Genomic DNA, 16,328 nt, shown 5'->3' on the forward strand with positions numbered 1-16,328 from the left:
ATGTAAAAAGGGTAGGTGTAATACGCTTTTAGTTTTCAGCAGTTTCAAAAAACAAAATGACGTATAATCTTTATTAAATCAAATGCCTTAAAATTGGAAAATCTTGTCGATCTTAGCACTGCAATAATAATGTACAAAGCACATAAGCACTCACTTCCAAGTGGCATTCAGGAGTTGTTCCAGACTAGAGAGAGCCGATATAGACTTAGGGGAAGTTGTGTATTCAATATCGCAAAGGCAAGGACAAATATAAAAAGTCAATGTATATCGTAAAGGGGCAACATTTTGGAATAGCTTTGACAAAGAAGTAAAAATGTGTAGTTCGCTACATACTTTTAAGAAATTATTCAAATATAAGGTGAAATATAAAACCTCATTATTATCCTAGTTATATTTCATCTATAACATAGCTGTGTTCAAATAGTGACAAAGGGAAAAAGAAAAAAGAAAAACATATATATATAAAAAAAGAAAAAGTATTTAAAAAAGAAATAAAACATAAATAAATTTGTATATACGTTTTGTACATAAAACTATGAAACGTTTGTAATCTTTGCTAAATGATATACTAAATAATTTTTTTTTGTGTAAATAGTGTGTTGTAATGTAAAAAGGTAGGCAATTATAAGCCTCGGCTTCAGCCTACACCTTTTCGGTCATTTAATTTTTTGTAAAAAAAAAAAAAAAAAAAAAAGACAGAAATAAAATCATCCATTCATTCATTACAAATTTATGATTTATTTATATGTGTATTCGACTTGTATACGTTGAAAATGACAGAGATAAACTTTAGGAATCAGAATCAGTCTGCCCAGCCCTGGCGATAAATCCTCAGCTTCTTTTCAAGGTAAACCCTGGAATACGATCAGGATCATTTTTCCCTGGCATTTGAACGGCTCACGCGGTAATAAAGGTTCCTCCCAGGCAGGGATGTTCAGAGGCTTCTCCACGAGAACACACAGCAAACAACCTTTACGTGGGGGAAACATCAGGCTATCAGCGTTCAGAAAGCATTCATGCGTGGGATAGGACACTGTGGGAACTCATTTAGAAGCATTATGTTAGGGAAGGAATTCTAGCGTGACGATATTAGGAGCGTGGATACTTGACATTTCATTTAGGTGATCTACAGCAGGTAGGGCTGGCTGAGACTCACAATAGGCCAGACGGAACATGATGATGTGTCACGGCCCGAATTAGTGCCCGGCGTGTGATGCTATCAGAAATGAGTTCAAAGGAGTCATGAAACGATGGAGCGTGTATATACACACACATGCAAATAGGCACAACAAGGTTCCTGCAGGTTCCAAGTTAAATTCAAGACTTTTTAAGATATTTTTAACCCTTTCACTACCACACCACAGAAGGTTAACCCTTTCACTACCACACTACAGAAGATTAACCCTTTCACTACCACACTACAGAAGGTTAACCTTTCACTACCACACTACAGAAGGTTAACCTTTCACTACCACTACAGACGGTTCACTTTTCACTACCACACTACAAAGGGTTGACGCTTTCACTACCACACTACAGAAGGTTAACCTTTCACTACCACACTACAGAAAGTTAACCTTTCACTACCACACTACAGAAGGTTAACCTTTCACTACCACACTACAGAAGGTTAACCTTTCACTACCACACTACAGAAGGTTAACATTTCACTAACACACTACAGAAGGTTAACCCTTCACTACCACACTACAAGACGGTTAACCTTCTGTAGTGTGGTAGTGAAATGGTTAACCTTCTATAAGTAGTGAAAGCTTTAACCCTTTGTAGTGTGGTAGTGAAAGCATTAACCCTTTGTAGTGTGGTAGTGAAAGGCTAACCTTCTGTCGTGTGGTAGTGAGAGGGTTAACCTCTTAAGCCCTAGCCATATTTTCAGAAAATTCACCTAAAAATACATACCTAAGTAAATGGACGATTGCTTCACTTCTACAAGGACCATTTGTATGTTCTTGGTATCTAGGGACATACAGTATATGGATCTCAGGGTATGTATTCCCAGTGTCATAAATATTGTATGTTACTAGGCTTGAGTAAATTGTAATGAACCAAAGGAGAATATACATTTTCTTTTATTTACTTCAATCTTTGACGGTGAATAACACCATACATTGACCAGAAATAGAAATTGCCACTGAGCTCATTCAGCACCTTCTTGAGATCACGTGTACCAAATGAATAAAGGGCAGATGATTTACAGGGGGTTTTGTATAGTACTGAATTTTGCCATCCGGACACATGCAATTTGAAATATGAATATAGAATATCAGGCCTATAAATTACCTTGTTATGGCCAAGTCACACATCTATGGATCAGTCCAAATCTCCCCTTTCAATCTGGATTTAGTACCACCAGGTAGGGCTGGGCGATAAAACGATAACGATAATTATCGCGATATATTTGAATAATCGATATCGGAAAAAATGTATATAGAAAAAAATATCTAAATTCTTTTGTGACCTGCAACAGGGCAGTTTTAAAACCAGAGACAGTGGACAGACTTGTCTTTCTTGCCTGCAACTTAAAGTAATGGCTTTGCTTGTCCAAATGACAATACTGACCATATTGAGATTTATTTTTCTCTTGTCCATTTATTTTGTTTGCTTTCTAATTTAAAATACAGTTTGAAACCGTCTGTACACAGTAGGCTATGTGTGCTAGCAGAGCTAGTCTCCAGTCACGAGTCACGGTGCACATGTGCTGTGGTTTGTCCACCAAAAAAGCGCCAAAAGATAGAAAAGAAACTAGCAGAGCCAGAACTGTTCAACTCCCCTGGAGCCACAGCCAGCAGAGAAGCTTGTTTACTTTCGCTTTCAAACCAGCTGCAGCCTGAGAACTGGAGTGTGAGGGGCTGTAACACTAAAGATGGCGGCAACGACAAAGAATTGCTGCAAAATAAACATACATCTGTTGTTTAATTTTTTTTTAAATTAAAATAAAATTAAAAAGATATTTTAGACTTATAACAATTTCGATAATTATCTATATCGAGTGATATGATAACATTATCATATCGTTATCGCGATATCATTTTTGGCCATATCGCCCAGCCCTACCACCAGGCACCCCTGACAGGGCAGCAAAAACCGTGAATGAAATCTACTGTGAGTAGTGTTACTTTTTTATAATGTACATTTCTCCGCCATTTTTCATCAGATTAGGATGCGTTTTTTTGCTAGACGTTCACAGAAAGGTAAAGAAACTAACTACGTTCTATTTTATGGCAATAACGTTCAGGTTTGTTCCACCCGTGAGATATGATCCCAAAAATAACGGTTATTTTCCGGATCATAAAAAGAAAAATCTTCACGTTGGAAGTCAGATGATTGACAGGGGCTGGCGTGAGGTAGTGTAAGTGTAGTTTTATGAAATTCGAAAGCCCATAGAAAGCCCTGGGTCTCCTCTCATAATTTCCTCGCATCTAATTCATCCGGTTTCTGTCGTGATGTGCCGAAATATTTATACACCCATATTTCGCTAATAACACTTACACACAACTCTTTGACTGCCACGACTTTCCCCATCTGTATTGGCTAGCCGCTGGTGTCAGCGTTATTGACCATTTTAGCGATGTTTGCAGACCCATCGTGTGTTCTGTATTATAGCTATGGAGACACGCTACACGCTAAACATCGCCCCATTTCCAAAATAATCCAGTCTTTTTCCATAGATCGCGAGATATGACAGAGTTAAAAAGGTAGGCGATACTGCCACCTGGTGAGATCCGATCGTCATTGCAATTCCTACGTAGGCAGATGAATCAGAGACACCTAGAGGGCTCCGGCTGACCGTATAGAACGGGGATCAAAGGAAAATATCAAAGGATCAAAACCCAAGTATACTCGGGTTTCTGGTGCTCAACGGTTGGCGAGATAACCCGACTTTACTCGGGTATGGCGCTGAATGAGTTAAAATCATTGGTAAACAAACAGTGCTGAAAATATACACTTTGACTGCTGTTTTGATAGGGTTAGGGTCTTTACTCTTGGCTACATTTGAAAAACGCAACATTAATTCATACGTTCTGTATTGATTGATTTATAGCGTGATATCAATCTCGTACCGCTCGGGCTTAAGGGGTTAACCTTCTATAATGTGGTAGATAAAGGGTTAACCTTCTGTAGTGTGGTAGTGAAAGGTATAGTGTAGTGTGGTGGTAGTGAAAGATAACCTTCTGTAGTGTGGTGGTAGTGAAAGGTTAACCTTATGTAGTGTGGTAGTGAAAGGGTTAATACCACTTTGAATATAATTGAATACCTATTTAACGGCTATACTGGCAAAAAGGTATTAAGGAAGATTACTATGAAAGAAGTCATTCCAGGCGGCTGGGTGGCGCAGCGGTCTAAGCGCTCGTCACCAACGTGCGAGACACCGGTATCGAATCCGGCTGTCAGCGTTGCCTCCGGCTTGGGCCGGCCGTCATACTGACTCAATTGGCAGAGTCAGCGGGAGGGGAGTCGATGGGTGGTAATCTGGTCGTTGTAAACAGCGACTCCTACAGGTCGGTCAGGGCGCCTGCACAGCAAGGACAGGAGATGTCGAGGGTAGTGTGAGCCTCCCACACATTACACCTCACCAACCTCCGCGCTGGCAGGTGAAAAGAAGTGGCTGGCTGACTCCGCATGTATCGGAGGGGACATGCGATAGATTCTTCAACCCTCCCTACGACCGACCAGTCGGGGGCACATGCGAGCAATGATCAAGACAGGGGAGGGGGGAATTGGCACGACTAAATTGGGATGGAAGAAAAACAGAAAAAGGAGAAGAAAAAGTGGATACAAAAAGAAAGAAGTAATTCCATATGGATTGTTGGGGGGGAACTGGTTATTGCCATACTGCTTACGATGCAGGCTGGACGTTTCCCCCAAACACATGTAAACGAGATACAGAGAAGTAATCGCAACAATAGAAGTAACTTCCTGAATAAAATAGATTTCAAAATGATATTTAAGACCATTTAAGTGCTACAATTCTGATTATTAAATGTAAGAGTTTTTAAGACACCCTTTGTTTTTGCAGTAAAAGCTTAGGGCCAGCTTAGAAACAGACGTATCACTGTCCAATACGTGTGTCTGTGTGTGTAGGTGTGTGCGTGCGTGTGCGTGTGTGCGCTTTTATGTTCAAAGTGAAACTATTGTGCAACCTTATGCACTGTACTTAAAATGAATAACTTATTTGGAACTTACTTAAGTTTGCTATTTTATTTATGTTTAATTATGTTTTTAAGTTGCAGGAAATTACAGCAAAAATGGCTTTCTTTTTTACAAAATGTTTTGCCTCCTGGACGGGGGGCTTCAGGCTAAAAGCAGCACTACTTTGCTTGTAAAAAGATGGACATGTGTCCTTCAGGCTAAGAGCAGCACTCCGCTACCTTGCTTGTAGAAAGATGGACATGTGTCCTTCAGGCTAAGAGCATCACTCCACTACCTTGCTTGTAGAAAGATGGACATGTGTCCTTCAGGCTAAGAGCATCACTCCACTACCTTGCTTGTAGAAAGATGGACATGTGTCCTTCAGGCTAAGAGCATCACTCCACTACCTTGCTTGTAGAAAGATGGACATGTGTCCTTCAGGCTAAGAGCAGCACTCCGCTACCTTGCTTGTAAAAAGATGGACATGATGTGTCCTTCAGGCTAAGAGCAGCACTCCGCTACCTTGCTTGTAGAAAGATGGACATGTGTCCTTCAGGCTAAGAGCAGCACTCCACTACCTTGCTTGTAGAAAGATGGACATGTGTCCTTCAGGCTAAGAGCAGCACTCCGCTACCTTGCTTGGCGCAGTAGAAGCCGGGGTCTCGGTGGAAGCGCAGTCTGCTCCTCAGTCCCACACAGAGCTGCCGCAGGCAGGCCAGAGCATGCAGCCTGAGGTGCCCCACCTCACTCTCACTGGAACTCAGCCTGAGCAGAGATAAGAGGTTCTACAGAGACGGAGAGAAATTACGTCGTAATTAAAAGATGTAAACAGGTTTATCCGAGATTAAAAACCATTGGTTTTCGTAATAAAGTTAAGTTGAAACATTATTAGTCTCCGTGGGAACATTCGTCCTCTGCATTTGTCCCGTCCTCCTAACTATTTTAGGAGCGGTGGTTCAGCCACACGGTGCAGCGCCAGGGGAACAACTCCATTTGTAGTGCCAGTACCTTGGTCAAGGACAACGGCAGGAAACCTAGCGTGCGTGTGGGAGGAAACCAGAGTACCCGGAGGAAACCCACGCAAACATGCAAACTCCACACAGAAAGGTCCCCTGCTGGGAGTTGAACCCAGGACTTCCCTGCTGCGAGGCAACAGAGCTAATCACTGTCCCACATTCACTGTCTACAGCTGCCCTACACTGTAATCATAGTAATTGTAACTGAGGGGTACAATTCCCTGACTGTATTGTTAAGTATGGTATTATTAAACCACTACCTCTTGTACTTTAACTTCTGGCCATCCAGTACATGATATAAATATGATGAACACTTTCCCACCTGATGAAACGAAGTCCACACAAATGTACAAATCGAATATTTAATATAGAAAAAGGTATATACAACGTTCACTTGTTTACACTTATGATTTGAAATGCACTTGTATGGCAAATGAGTATTCGTAGGTAAATCAACATTGAATGTCCAATCTCTGGTTACGCAGGGAGTAAGTATACAACCCGGTTCTTTAGGAAACTATAGCGATGGTACTTAAATGATTATAGCTGGATACACTAAGGGGGGCGGGGGGTCCCGCTGGTTGTAAGACAGTAGGAGGGGGGGGTTAGAGAAGCCGCTGGCGGTATCCCATCTGGCCGACGATTTCTTGGGAGAATTCAAAGTCTTGAACACGGTGCCCACAGAACCTCGGTCCGCAGACGAATACAGCTGGACCCTCTGGTGGACGGTAGCTGCCGGTCCACAACGGAGAGACGTGAGGCGACCTCACTGGTGTAGAGCGCCGTCTCACCTGGACTCCTCTCCGGGGGGTAGTTCCAACACTCCGCAGTGTTGGCCGTTATCCATGGAATAATCAAAGCACCCAAAGCATAATCCAAGCCGTGGAAGGCTCGCCGTCGTCCGGGTAGAGTAATCCAATGTACAGGTCCAGTCGCCCTGGCCCAGAGCTCCTCGGATGCAAGCACCACTAGTGGTCTGCCCAGCCTGGTTAAGACTCCAGATAACGTCAGGAACGATGGGGGTACTGATAACTTTATAACTCTAACCGAACGATGCACCATACATAAATAGACTATTATTAGCTTAATAGAATACGTCCAACTCGACGGTATAGTGCCAAACTATGACAATTCAACTATTAATCCACACGATATCTCAATGCCTATTCTGAGGCCAAGTAGGCCTTACTGCACCACACGTGCGTCGTGGGTGAGGCTTCGCGTCTGTTACTCGGTTGGAGGGTAAAGAACTAATGGACTAAAAGAAAGTTCTACTTTACTTGCGCCATATATATATGCGCTGTGAACAAATAGTACCATTCGTATTTCGCCAGACGTATTCCTACGCGGAACCGGGCTTGCCACGACATGTTGGGCGGCACGATTGAACTTGAACCTAGGGGTATGGCTGCTGGCGCCAGGTTCTCGTCCAATGGTAGAATGAAACTATTATGGGCTGTTTAGTAGACTAAAGGGATATTCAGTGCATATTGTACAAGGAATATACAGGGGATATCAAACGATATACAAATACTATTTAAATATATATATATAAATAAATATATATATTCGGTTTAATCTGATCCTTCACAACAGTAATCATAATAATCACTATACAATAACTACCTACCTCATACCATAGTCTAGTCTACCCATATAACTCTGTATGATAGCATGCACTATAGTGCTGTATATATTAATTATATATTATATTAAATATATATATGAATATACTTGCATATAATTCTTCTATATACAATTTGCATATAACCCATATAACTGTATGATAGCATGTACAATAATGCTGTATATACCACATAGATATATTCATTCTTACTGTACGTATATACACATTTATCCACATCCGTCTGTACATACCTGCATATAATCCTTTTTACATATCTGTAGATACTATATCTATATTATCTGTACATATCCCTTACCTACAGTACTCTTACTAGTTACACTGCTGGTCAGTATGACTCACTAGTCACTACCATAATGTCTTTATACCTGTATCACTGTACATATTAATACTACAACTCTGTAAATACATCTGATGAGCACTATACTAAGTAGTATTAATTGATATACATTATACCCAGTTAAATCACCTGTACATTGTATTACTATTGCACTTTACTGTTATATTTGCAGTCTGGTTGGATGCCAAACTTATTTTCGTTGCCCTGCACTGCTGTTGATGAAGTGAATATAAAGCTACAATATGGCTCATGTTAGAGTGTGCTGTATGATGACAATACATTAGAATCTAATCTAATCTAAATGGACTGAATTCATATAACAGCTTTTATTCAATGCGCTTTACAACTTATGCCTCACATGTACAACCCATTCACTCACACATTCACACACCGACAGCGTTGTACTGTACTTGTGCTGTATAATGACAATAAATATGAATCTAATCTAAAAAGATGGGTGGTAATCCCCTTTAACCGAATCAAGAATACGCTGATAGGATTCCATGGTACATGTGTGTCTAGTTTGTATCTCGTGGCTCAATTAAAATCGATTGTTTACATAAAGGGCAACGGTCAAGTGAAGCTGGAAGAATCCAGCCCATGTGATTGTGTACAAGAGAGGGTCTGAAATGGAGCAGTCGTAATTAACCCATCTCAAACCCCACCCTCTTTTCCTCCAATTGGACAACCTTTGGGAAGCGACGGTTGCGATTGGAGGAAAGCAGGGCGGGGCTTGAGATGAGCTTAAGCTCAATAAATAAAAGGTCACCTGGAATCTAATTACCAGAGGAGCAATTTGTTGGAAGTTCAGATTCCCTGCCCTTTTGTCGGTAATGATGTCCCTGAACAGCAAGTCCTTTCAATTCCTCGAATTCTGTAAACCAGCGTGTGGGCTGATTGATTGATTGATTGATTGATTGATTGAAAACTTTAATTAACAGATTGCAGAATGGGTACAGTACAGTACAACTCTATGTATAATTCTTTCCAAAGGTTTCCATACCAGCGAGGCTAACTGCCTAAGAAAACGGGCACAGAGGCACTGAGGTGTGTGTGTGTGTGTGTGCGTGTATTAGGGCTGAGCCCAAACGTTCGTTCGTTACGTTGGCATTCGAATTTTTTTTTTTTTGTATCTACTTTTTCTCCCCATTTTATATTTTTCTCCCATCCCAATTTCGTATTATCCAATTCTACCCTTCCCTGTCTCGAACGTTGTTAGACCATGCCTCCCACTGGTCGGCTGCAATGTGGACGAAGCCTTGCATCACGTGTCCCCTCCGGTACACGAGGAGGCAGCCGTCGCATCTTTTCACCTGCACAGCGCGATCTCTCAGTGGCGAGGAGTAACGCGTGGGAGGCTCACGCTGCCCCCGTTACTTCCTGATTCTGCTGTACAGGCGCACCAACCGACCTGTAGGAGTCGCTGTCCACAACGTCCGATCCCCACCCATCGGCTTTCCCACCCCCTAATACTGCCAATTGTATTAATATGAACGACCAGCCAAGCCGGAAGCAACGCCGAGAGCTGGGCTCGAACCCAGCATCTCCTGCGTTAGTGGCGAGCGCCTTGCCCACTGCGCCACTTAGCCGCCCTGGCATTCGAATTCTAAATCAACATTTGAATTCTTTATTTTTTATAAAATACAAATAAAAAATGTATTATTTTTTTTTATATTTGTTTCTATTAATTCTGTTTAAACCAATGGGGTTTTTCTTCACAGTTGCAGATAAAGATTAGGATACACTAATATTATAGTATTAAAAGAAACTGATGAGTTATATTCATTAAAGACAGTTGATTTAATTGATTTAGTTGGGCTGGGTCTGGGGCTGGAAAGTTGATTTAATTAAAAAAATACTAATTTAATCAGATTAATCACTTTATTCAAATTGAGGATTTAGTTTGAGGATAGTAATTATAGCGTGTATAGCTGTACCTGCACGATACTGGGCCGCTGGAGGAAGATCTCAGCCGGGAAGTCCTGCATGATGACGTCACGCAGAAGCTCACACGTCGTTCGGACTAGATTGGGGTTGTTGCTCCTCAGAGAACTGTTTCAAATGAGAGGAGTTCACGTGATTAGGTCAAAATCCCGGCACAGACTCGCACGGAACTCACCAAAGCCTCAGAGAAAGTACATTTACATTTAGTCATTTAGCTGAATGCTTTTATCCAAAGCGACTTACAAGTTCTGTACAACAAGTCAGCAGGAAGGGTACAACTCTGGCAGCTAAGGGTAAGATTGTTCATCTAACACTACAGTGTTGAACTTGAGTGCTACAGTATTGAGTGCATAGTAGTATAGACATATTAGCATAGTAGGTAATAATGTAGGTATAGTAGTATAATACATAGTAGATAGTAGTATAGACATATTAGCATAATAGGTACTAATATAGGCATTCCTTAGTAGCAAAGTGCATAATAGTAAAAGAAGATTTTTTAGATATTGATTAAAGAAGTGTGTTTTTAAAGTACCAGAGGACTAGCGTGTAGATTTTGTGTGACGTCACCCACCTCTCATTAGATAAAAGTATGTGTCTGTCTGTGGTCGTCAGAGCCAGCCAGGGAAATGTAGAGAACTTGAGACATCTCACAGAGTCACGCACTGCAGATCATCAGCGTACAGTAGAAGAAAACAATAGTACAGTTATTAGAATAATTTGTATATGGCTTTTTTAACAAATGTTGAACTAGGGCTGGGAGGTATACAGAATGTTAACCAACATGGATCCATGCAACAGTAGGGATTTTTAATATACCGTCATCCAAGATATGTACATATTGTAAAAGAATATATATATATATATATATATATATATATATATATATATATATATACACACACACACTGTATATGTCTACATTTAAAATAGACAATTTTCAAGATGTTGACAAAGAATATGTCAAATCACATTGTGAATTATACTAGATAACTAAATACTGTCAAATACCATTATACTGTAGAAAATGAGAAAGATATGGTGATATGATATTTTGGCCACACAACTGACCAGTCACCGCTGATGGTGAGAATAATTGACCATTGTTGTAGACAAGGAGCGGATTTTGGGATAATCATGCTGAATTTTTACTAGTACACACATTACACAAACCTTTGTAAAACATACAGTTTCCGTGGGATTTTTATAAACTTGGGACCTGTACTACATAAGACTTCAGGCTATGGAACCATTATGTTTTCCAGCTGCTACCTCTCAGCTGGAACTTAAAAACAGGCATCTGGCAACCAGTAAAAAGAAATGTGAGTACACAAAACTTTTACTTCAATGTGTTAACTCAAAGTGATTTTTTATTGTGTAAGACGCTTCAGAATGTTACCTTTCAAAAAAGACCAGACTTGTGCATGTGCTATAAGTATAAAGCTAATCGCAAATTACTTTGGGTATGGAATCGTCAAAAAGAAAAAAGAAATGTTGCCATGCTGCTATGACACTTGAATTTCCCCAAGGGGATTAATAAAGGAACACTTGACTTGACTTGATAACTCTGGATCAATCTATTCAATGTACCTGCTATCCTCTGAGGTGGCACATCTGTATGGCTTGGCTTGCTCTTCTGAAAATAGCCCGTTGTAGGAGAGCATTCTTCAGACGGTACAACTGGAGGCACTAGAATGCAAATGCCCCATTTGTTATTAACGATTATGCACTGCATACAATTTTCAAATGGGTTTAAAACGTATAGTAGTATAGAGATAGCCTATCCACTGCAAAACATTCTACATTGTGAACATGATACATCACATAAAGTATACTATCAATATAAACTACATTAGCGCTAAACACAAAGAAAGATTCGTCTTCATGATAACTATTTTCTGGCTTCTAGCAGCTCCTGCACAACGTTTGATCTCTCTTTATTATGTGCAAACTAGACACGTACCGTAGGGCTGGGCGATAAAGATAATTATCGCGATATATTTTAATAATCGATAATAAAAATAATATAGATTAAAAAATAATATTTGTATTGTGACCTGCAACAGGGCAGCTTTAAAACCAGAGACAGTGGATAGACTTGTCTTTCTTGCCTGCAACTTAAAGTAATGGCTTTGCTTGTCCAAATGACAATACTGACCAAATTGAGATTTATTTTTCTCTTGTGCATTTATTTTGTTTGCTTTCTAATTTAAAATAGTTTGAAACCGTCTGTACACAGTAGGCTATGTGTGCTAGCAGAGCTAATCTGGTTTGTCCACCAAAAAAGTGCCAAAAGATAGAAAATAAACTAGCAGAGCCAGAACTGTTCAACTCCCCTGGAGCCACAGCCACTTCTTTTTGGTACTTTCGCTTTCAAACCAGCTGCAGCCTGAGAACTGGAGTGTGAGGGGCTGTAACACTAAAGATAGCAGCAACGACAAAGAATTGCTGCAAAATAAACAAAACATTTGTTGTTTAAATAATAATTTAAAAAAAGTTAATTATTTTTGTAATAATAAAAATATCGATAAGTATCTATATCGAATGATATGAATTTAAAAAAGAATTATCGTGGTACCATTTGTGGCCATATCGCCCAGCTCTACGGTGTGTGCGCTGAGGCAGGTGGCCAGGAGCGCGAAACAAGACGGTATAAATATGGAATATTAATACAGTCTATTCCACTATAGCTATAGTGTGCTATACATTTGAATCTAATCTAATTTTGATCCGTCGCAAAGCGCTTCCGCTTTTTTTTAGTGCTGTCAGGCGATTAAAAACATTTATCTAATTAATTACAGGATTTGTAATTAATTAATCTAATTAATCGCATTTTAATCGCATAACCATTTTAGGCCTGATATTCTATATTCTATAATCATATTTCAAAAGATTTTTCAGGTCTGGTCCATTTTAGCATGGTGTTATTCAGTCAAAGATAAAAAAAAATTTATTGATATTCTCATTTGGTTCATTACAATTTACTCAAGCCTAGTAACAGACAGTATTTCTGACACTGGGAATACATTCCCTGAGATCCATAGGGCCTAACAAAATTAATAGTTGGTTTCAGGTTGGTTGTCAGTTTGGCCATGGGTAGGTAGGGAATTTATTTTATTTTATTTTTTTATTTTATTCTTTCCCACGGCGACTATGGATAGGGAATTTCTTTATTTAATTAAAATGTTCACAACAACATGGATGCATGTACTCTGCCAGCATGTTTAATATCCATAATACTAAATGTTTGACTAAGATTTCTATGAAACTTTATTCTTAAAAAAAAAAAAAAAAAAAAAAAAAAGATATATATATATTTTTTTAAACTCATAAAATATATTGGGTCGCACCTAAATCGGCAGGGTCGGTCGGCAACCTGAAACCAACTATTCATTTTGTTAGGCCTAGATGTCCCTAGAATCAAGAACATGCAAATGGACCATATTAAAAAAAAATCTGTAAATGTGTAGTCTACGTTCTTATAATGAATGATTAAAAAATATTTAAAAATATATATATATTATATATATATATTTTTTTTTTAATTAATTTTGAGTTAATTTTCATAACGCAATAATTTGCTGTGTAATTAATTAATCTAATTAACACGATAAACTGACAGCCCTTTTTTTTATAAAACCAAGGTTGATGGGCGAGTAAAGAGTTTAGTTTAAACTAGAATGGACCGGACTAATCAAGAATGAAAATAGCATCCTCTCATGCATGTATGTCATGTTTGTTTAGTGGTGGTGGTTGTCTCTTTAATGTTATGTACGTGGAAAAGCTGTAAAGAAATTAATAAATAAATAAATAGTTATAAAAAATTGTCAAGTTTGGTGGAAATCAGATCAGGAGATACTCAAATTTCAATATTGAACGTTTGGTCTGATGGTGGCGGTAGAGGAAAGGTCATGGGGTCACAGGAAAGGTCATGGGGTCACCAAAATCAATAGGCTTCTTCCTCTAGGGGTCATGAACGTGTACAGCAAATTTGGAAAGATTCAAATGAAAGGTATTCGAGATGCAAAAATGTCACATTTTGGCCTGGTGATGGCACTAGAGGAAAGGTCATGGGGTCAAAATCAAGTTCATCCACCAGAGGTCATGAATGTGCACCATACATTTTAAAAGATTAGAACGAAAGCTATTCTAGAAAGATAGATATACTTTATTGATCCCCTTCGGGAAATTCAGTTATCCAATAGCTCTCATGGTTGACATACGTTAAGACATAAATGCACACAATAAAAGAGTCAAACGAATAAAACACTGGGACAATAAAATCTGTACTTAAAATATTCATTATAATTTTTATTATAATTTATTTAAGAATTTTCCATGTTCTGTCATCTAATAATATAGACCTGTTCGCTGCATACGTCAGACTCAGTGTGCGCGTGCATCAAGGGGGCAAAAGGAATGTAATCCTGGTCTGAACAAGGGCAGACTACAATATATTTGCATTTGTTAGCCATGCTAGCGATCTAAATCCATGCCAAAGCTAGATATGCAAACGGTGAAAGACTCACACTCACAGCCAACGCTGACTTGGCAAAATTACATCCAGCCGCTTTCGTTTGAAACTACTTTTAGTCAGGGGGGTGCCATGGTTTCTCCATAGAGCCCTGTTGTACTTTTTTAGTGCAGCAGCTCGTATGTTTATATACAGCGAACAGGTCTATATTCCATTACTTTTCCTGATTTGAGTTTTTTTTCCCCCGTGGTATCGTTTTAGAATCGGTATCGTGATACTTTAGGCTGGTATCGGTATCGAAGTCAAAATGTTGGTATCCTGATGACACTATGCCCCGACACGGACTCCCTGTACCTGTTGGAGTCGTGACGTGCCGTTCACCAGAGTAGACCGCAGAGGCCCCGCCGGGGAGCAGCTCCGGGAGCTGGAACAGCTGGTCGAGGGTGCCGTCGATGACAGCCCGCAGCCGGGGCTCCACGTTACCAGACAGCTGGGAGAGGAACTCCGTCGCCCCGGCGTCTCGTAGCATCTGGGCGCCACTGGGATGCTTGAGAGACATCGGGACAGACGAGCCAGACAGCCGTTAAAAAGGGGGTTAGCAGTGATTATTCAGTCAGAACAGCGCGGTTAATAAAATGGACACGTGGTTAATCTGTAGGAAAGTGTAGGCCTATAGCAGGGTATCGGAAGGTTTCAAAAGGTTACATGTTTTACTTTTTAATACCACTTGGAGCTAAAAGTTTATACCAATTTCACAACAACAAAAAACAGTGACACTGAACTGGCGGCTGCACTTGGGCGCCAATTTCTATTATTGCGTGTTCCATACAAGCTCTCTGTAACCGTTGAACGCAAAAGCATTTAATATATTTTATATAATTGCATCTCCCGACAGCCGGGCTGCCCTCCCAAAAATGTAATACCTGTGCAAATGAAATGTAAGACTTTTTAATACCTTTTAAGTTGTGAAGTTGTGAAATTGTGAATTTAAGACTATTTAATATCCCGCAGATACCCTGGTAGAGGGCATCAATCTACCTTTGACAGTGTGGCGAGTAGCTCAAGGACCTCCTCCTGCATTGGCACCTCGGGGAAGTTGAACCATTCCAGAAGGGCCACGAGCAGCATCCTCTCTTGCACCAGATCAGAGACGGACAGGAGCGAGTGGTCCAGTTTAGACTTGACGCTCTTCAGTGCTCGAACTCTGATCTCCACCAAGGAATGCCCTTGTGTAGTCACAGACATGGAGCAGAGTATTGCCGGTTAGTTGAAGATGAGTCACCTTACCATTGTTGTATTCAGTATTAGATATGGAATGCTGCTGTATTTGATGGATATCCGTCTTGTTAATGAGCTGTGTGTTACTGTTCATTCATTCAATCTTTATTTTATCTCGAAAGATCACTGAGCGCAAGCTCTCATTTACAAAGACGCAGATAAATGCAGAAATAGATCCAGCTTTCCTGTGATTAGTAGAAATAGGATTGTTGAAGCTGTTTTCTTATCAATTTTGGACTAATAGTGATGTGATTTATAGGCATGTTTGTTACGGCTTCAACTCTTAAACCTCTGTCTATCATTCTGCCCTAAAATGTATTACTGGTGACAGATGATACCCACCACACTGTGTCCTTTATGAAAAGGCTCTAAGCCCTTATTGGAAAACGCCCCCCGTTACAACACTGTTGGAATGGAATCTTGGAACCTACAGTTCAAATAACTGGTTGGTTCTTAGGGTTCCTAGAGTTTGCTGTGAACTAG

General features: G+C 39.9%; 2 protein-coding genes across 2 annotated transcripts in view; one reads left to right on the forward strand and one right to left on the reverse strand.

Moving 5' to 3' along the window:
* dok6 (docking protein 6) overlaps window positions 1-16,328 on the forward strand; it is a gene marked incomplete at both ends in the record, with an annotated part of 666,878 nt that overhangs the window by 481,140 nt on the left and 169,410 nt on the right. The gene's annotated exons all lie outside the window — the stretch shown is intronic.
* The window catches only part of rttn (rotatin), a 213,431-nt gene that overhangs the window by 196,121 nt on the left and 982 nt on the right, over window positions 1-16,328 (reverse strand). Inside the window, exons 2-7 of the mRNA XM_084326661.1 lie at window positions 15,606-15,793; window positions 14,922-15,114; window positions 11,684-11,782; window positions 10,668-10,758; window positions 10,087-10,201; window positions 5,783-5,933 (exon numbers count right to left, since the gene is read on the reverse strand). Of these exons, the coding sequence (XP_084182787.1) occupies window positions 5,783-5,933; window positions 10,087-10,201; window positions 10,668-10,758; window positions 11,684-11,782; window positions 14,922-15,114; window positions 15,606-15,793 (837 nt within the window). The remainder of the gene's footprint in view (window positions 1-5,782; window positions 5,934-10,086; window positions 10,202-10,667; window positions 10,759-11,683; window positions 11,783-14,921; window positions 15,115-15,605; window positions 15,794-16,328) is intronic.

The sequence above is a fragment of the Notolepis coatsorum genome (assembly GCF_963971535.1).
Source record: "Notolepis coatsorum genome assembly, chromosome: 12".
Lineage (NCBI taxonomy): Eukaryota > Metazoa > Chordata > Actinopteri > Aulopiformes > Paralepididae > Notolepis > Notolepis coatsorum.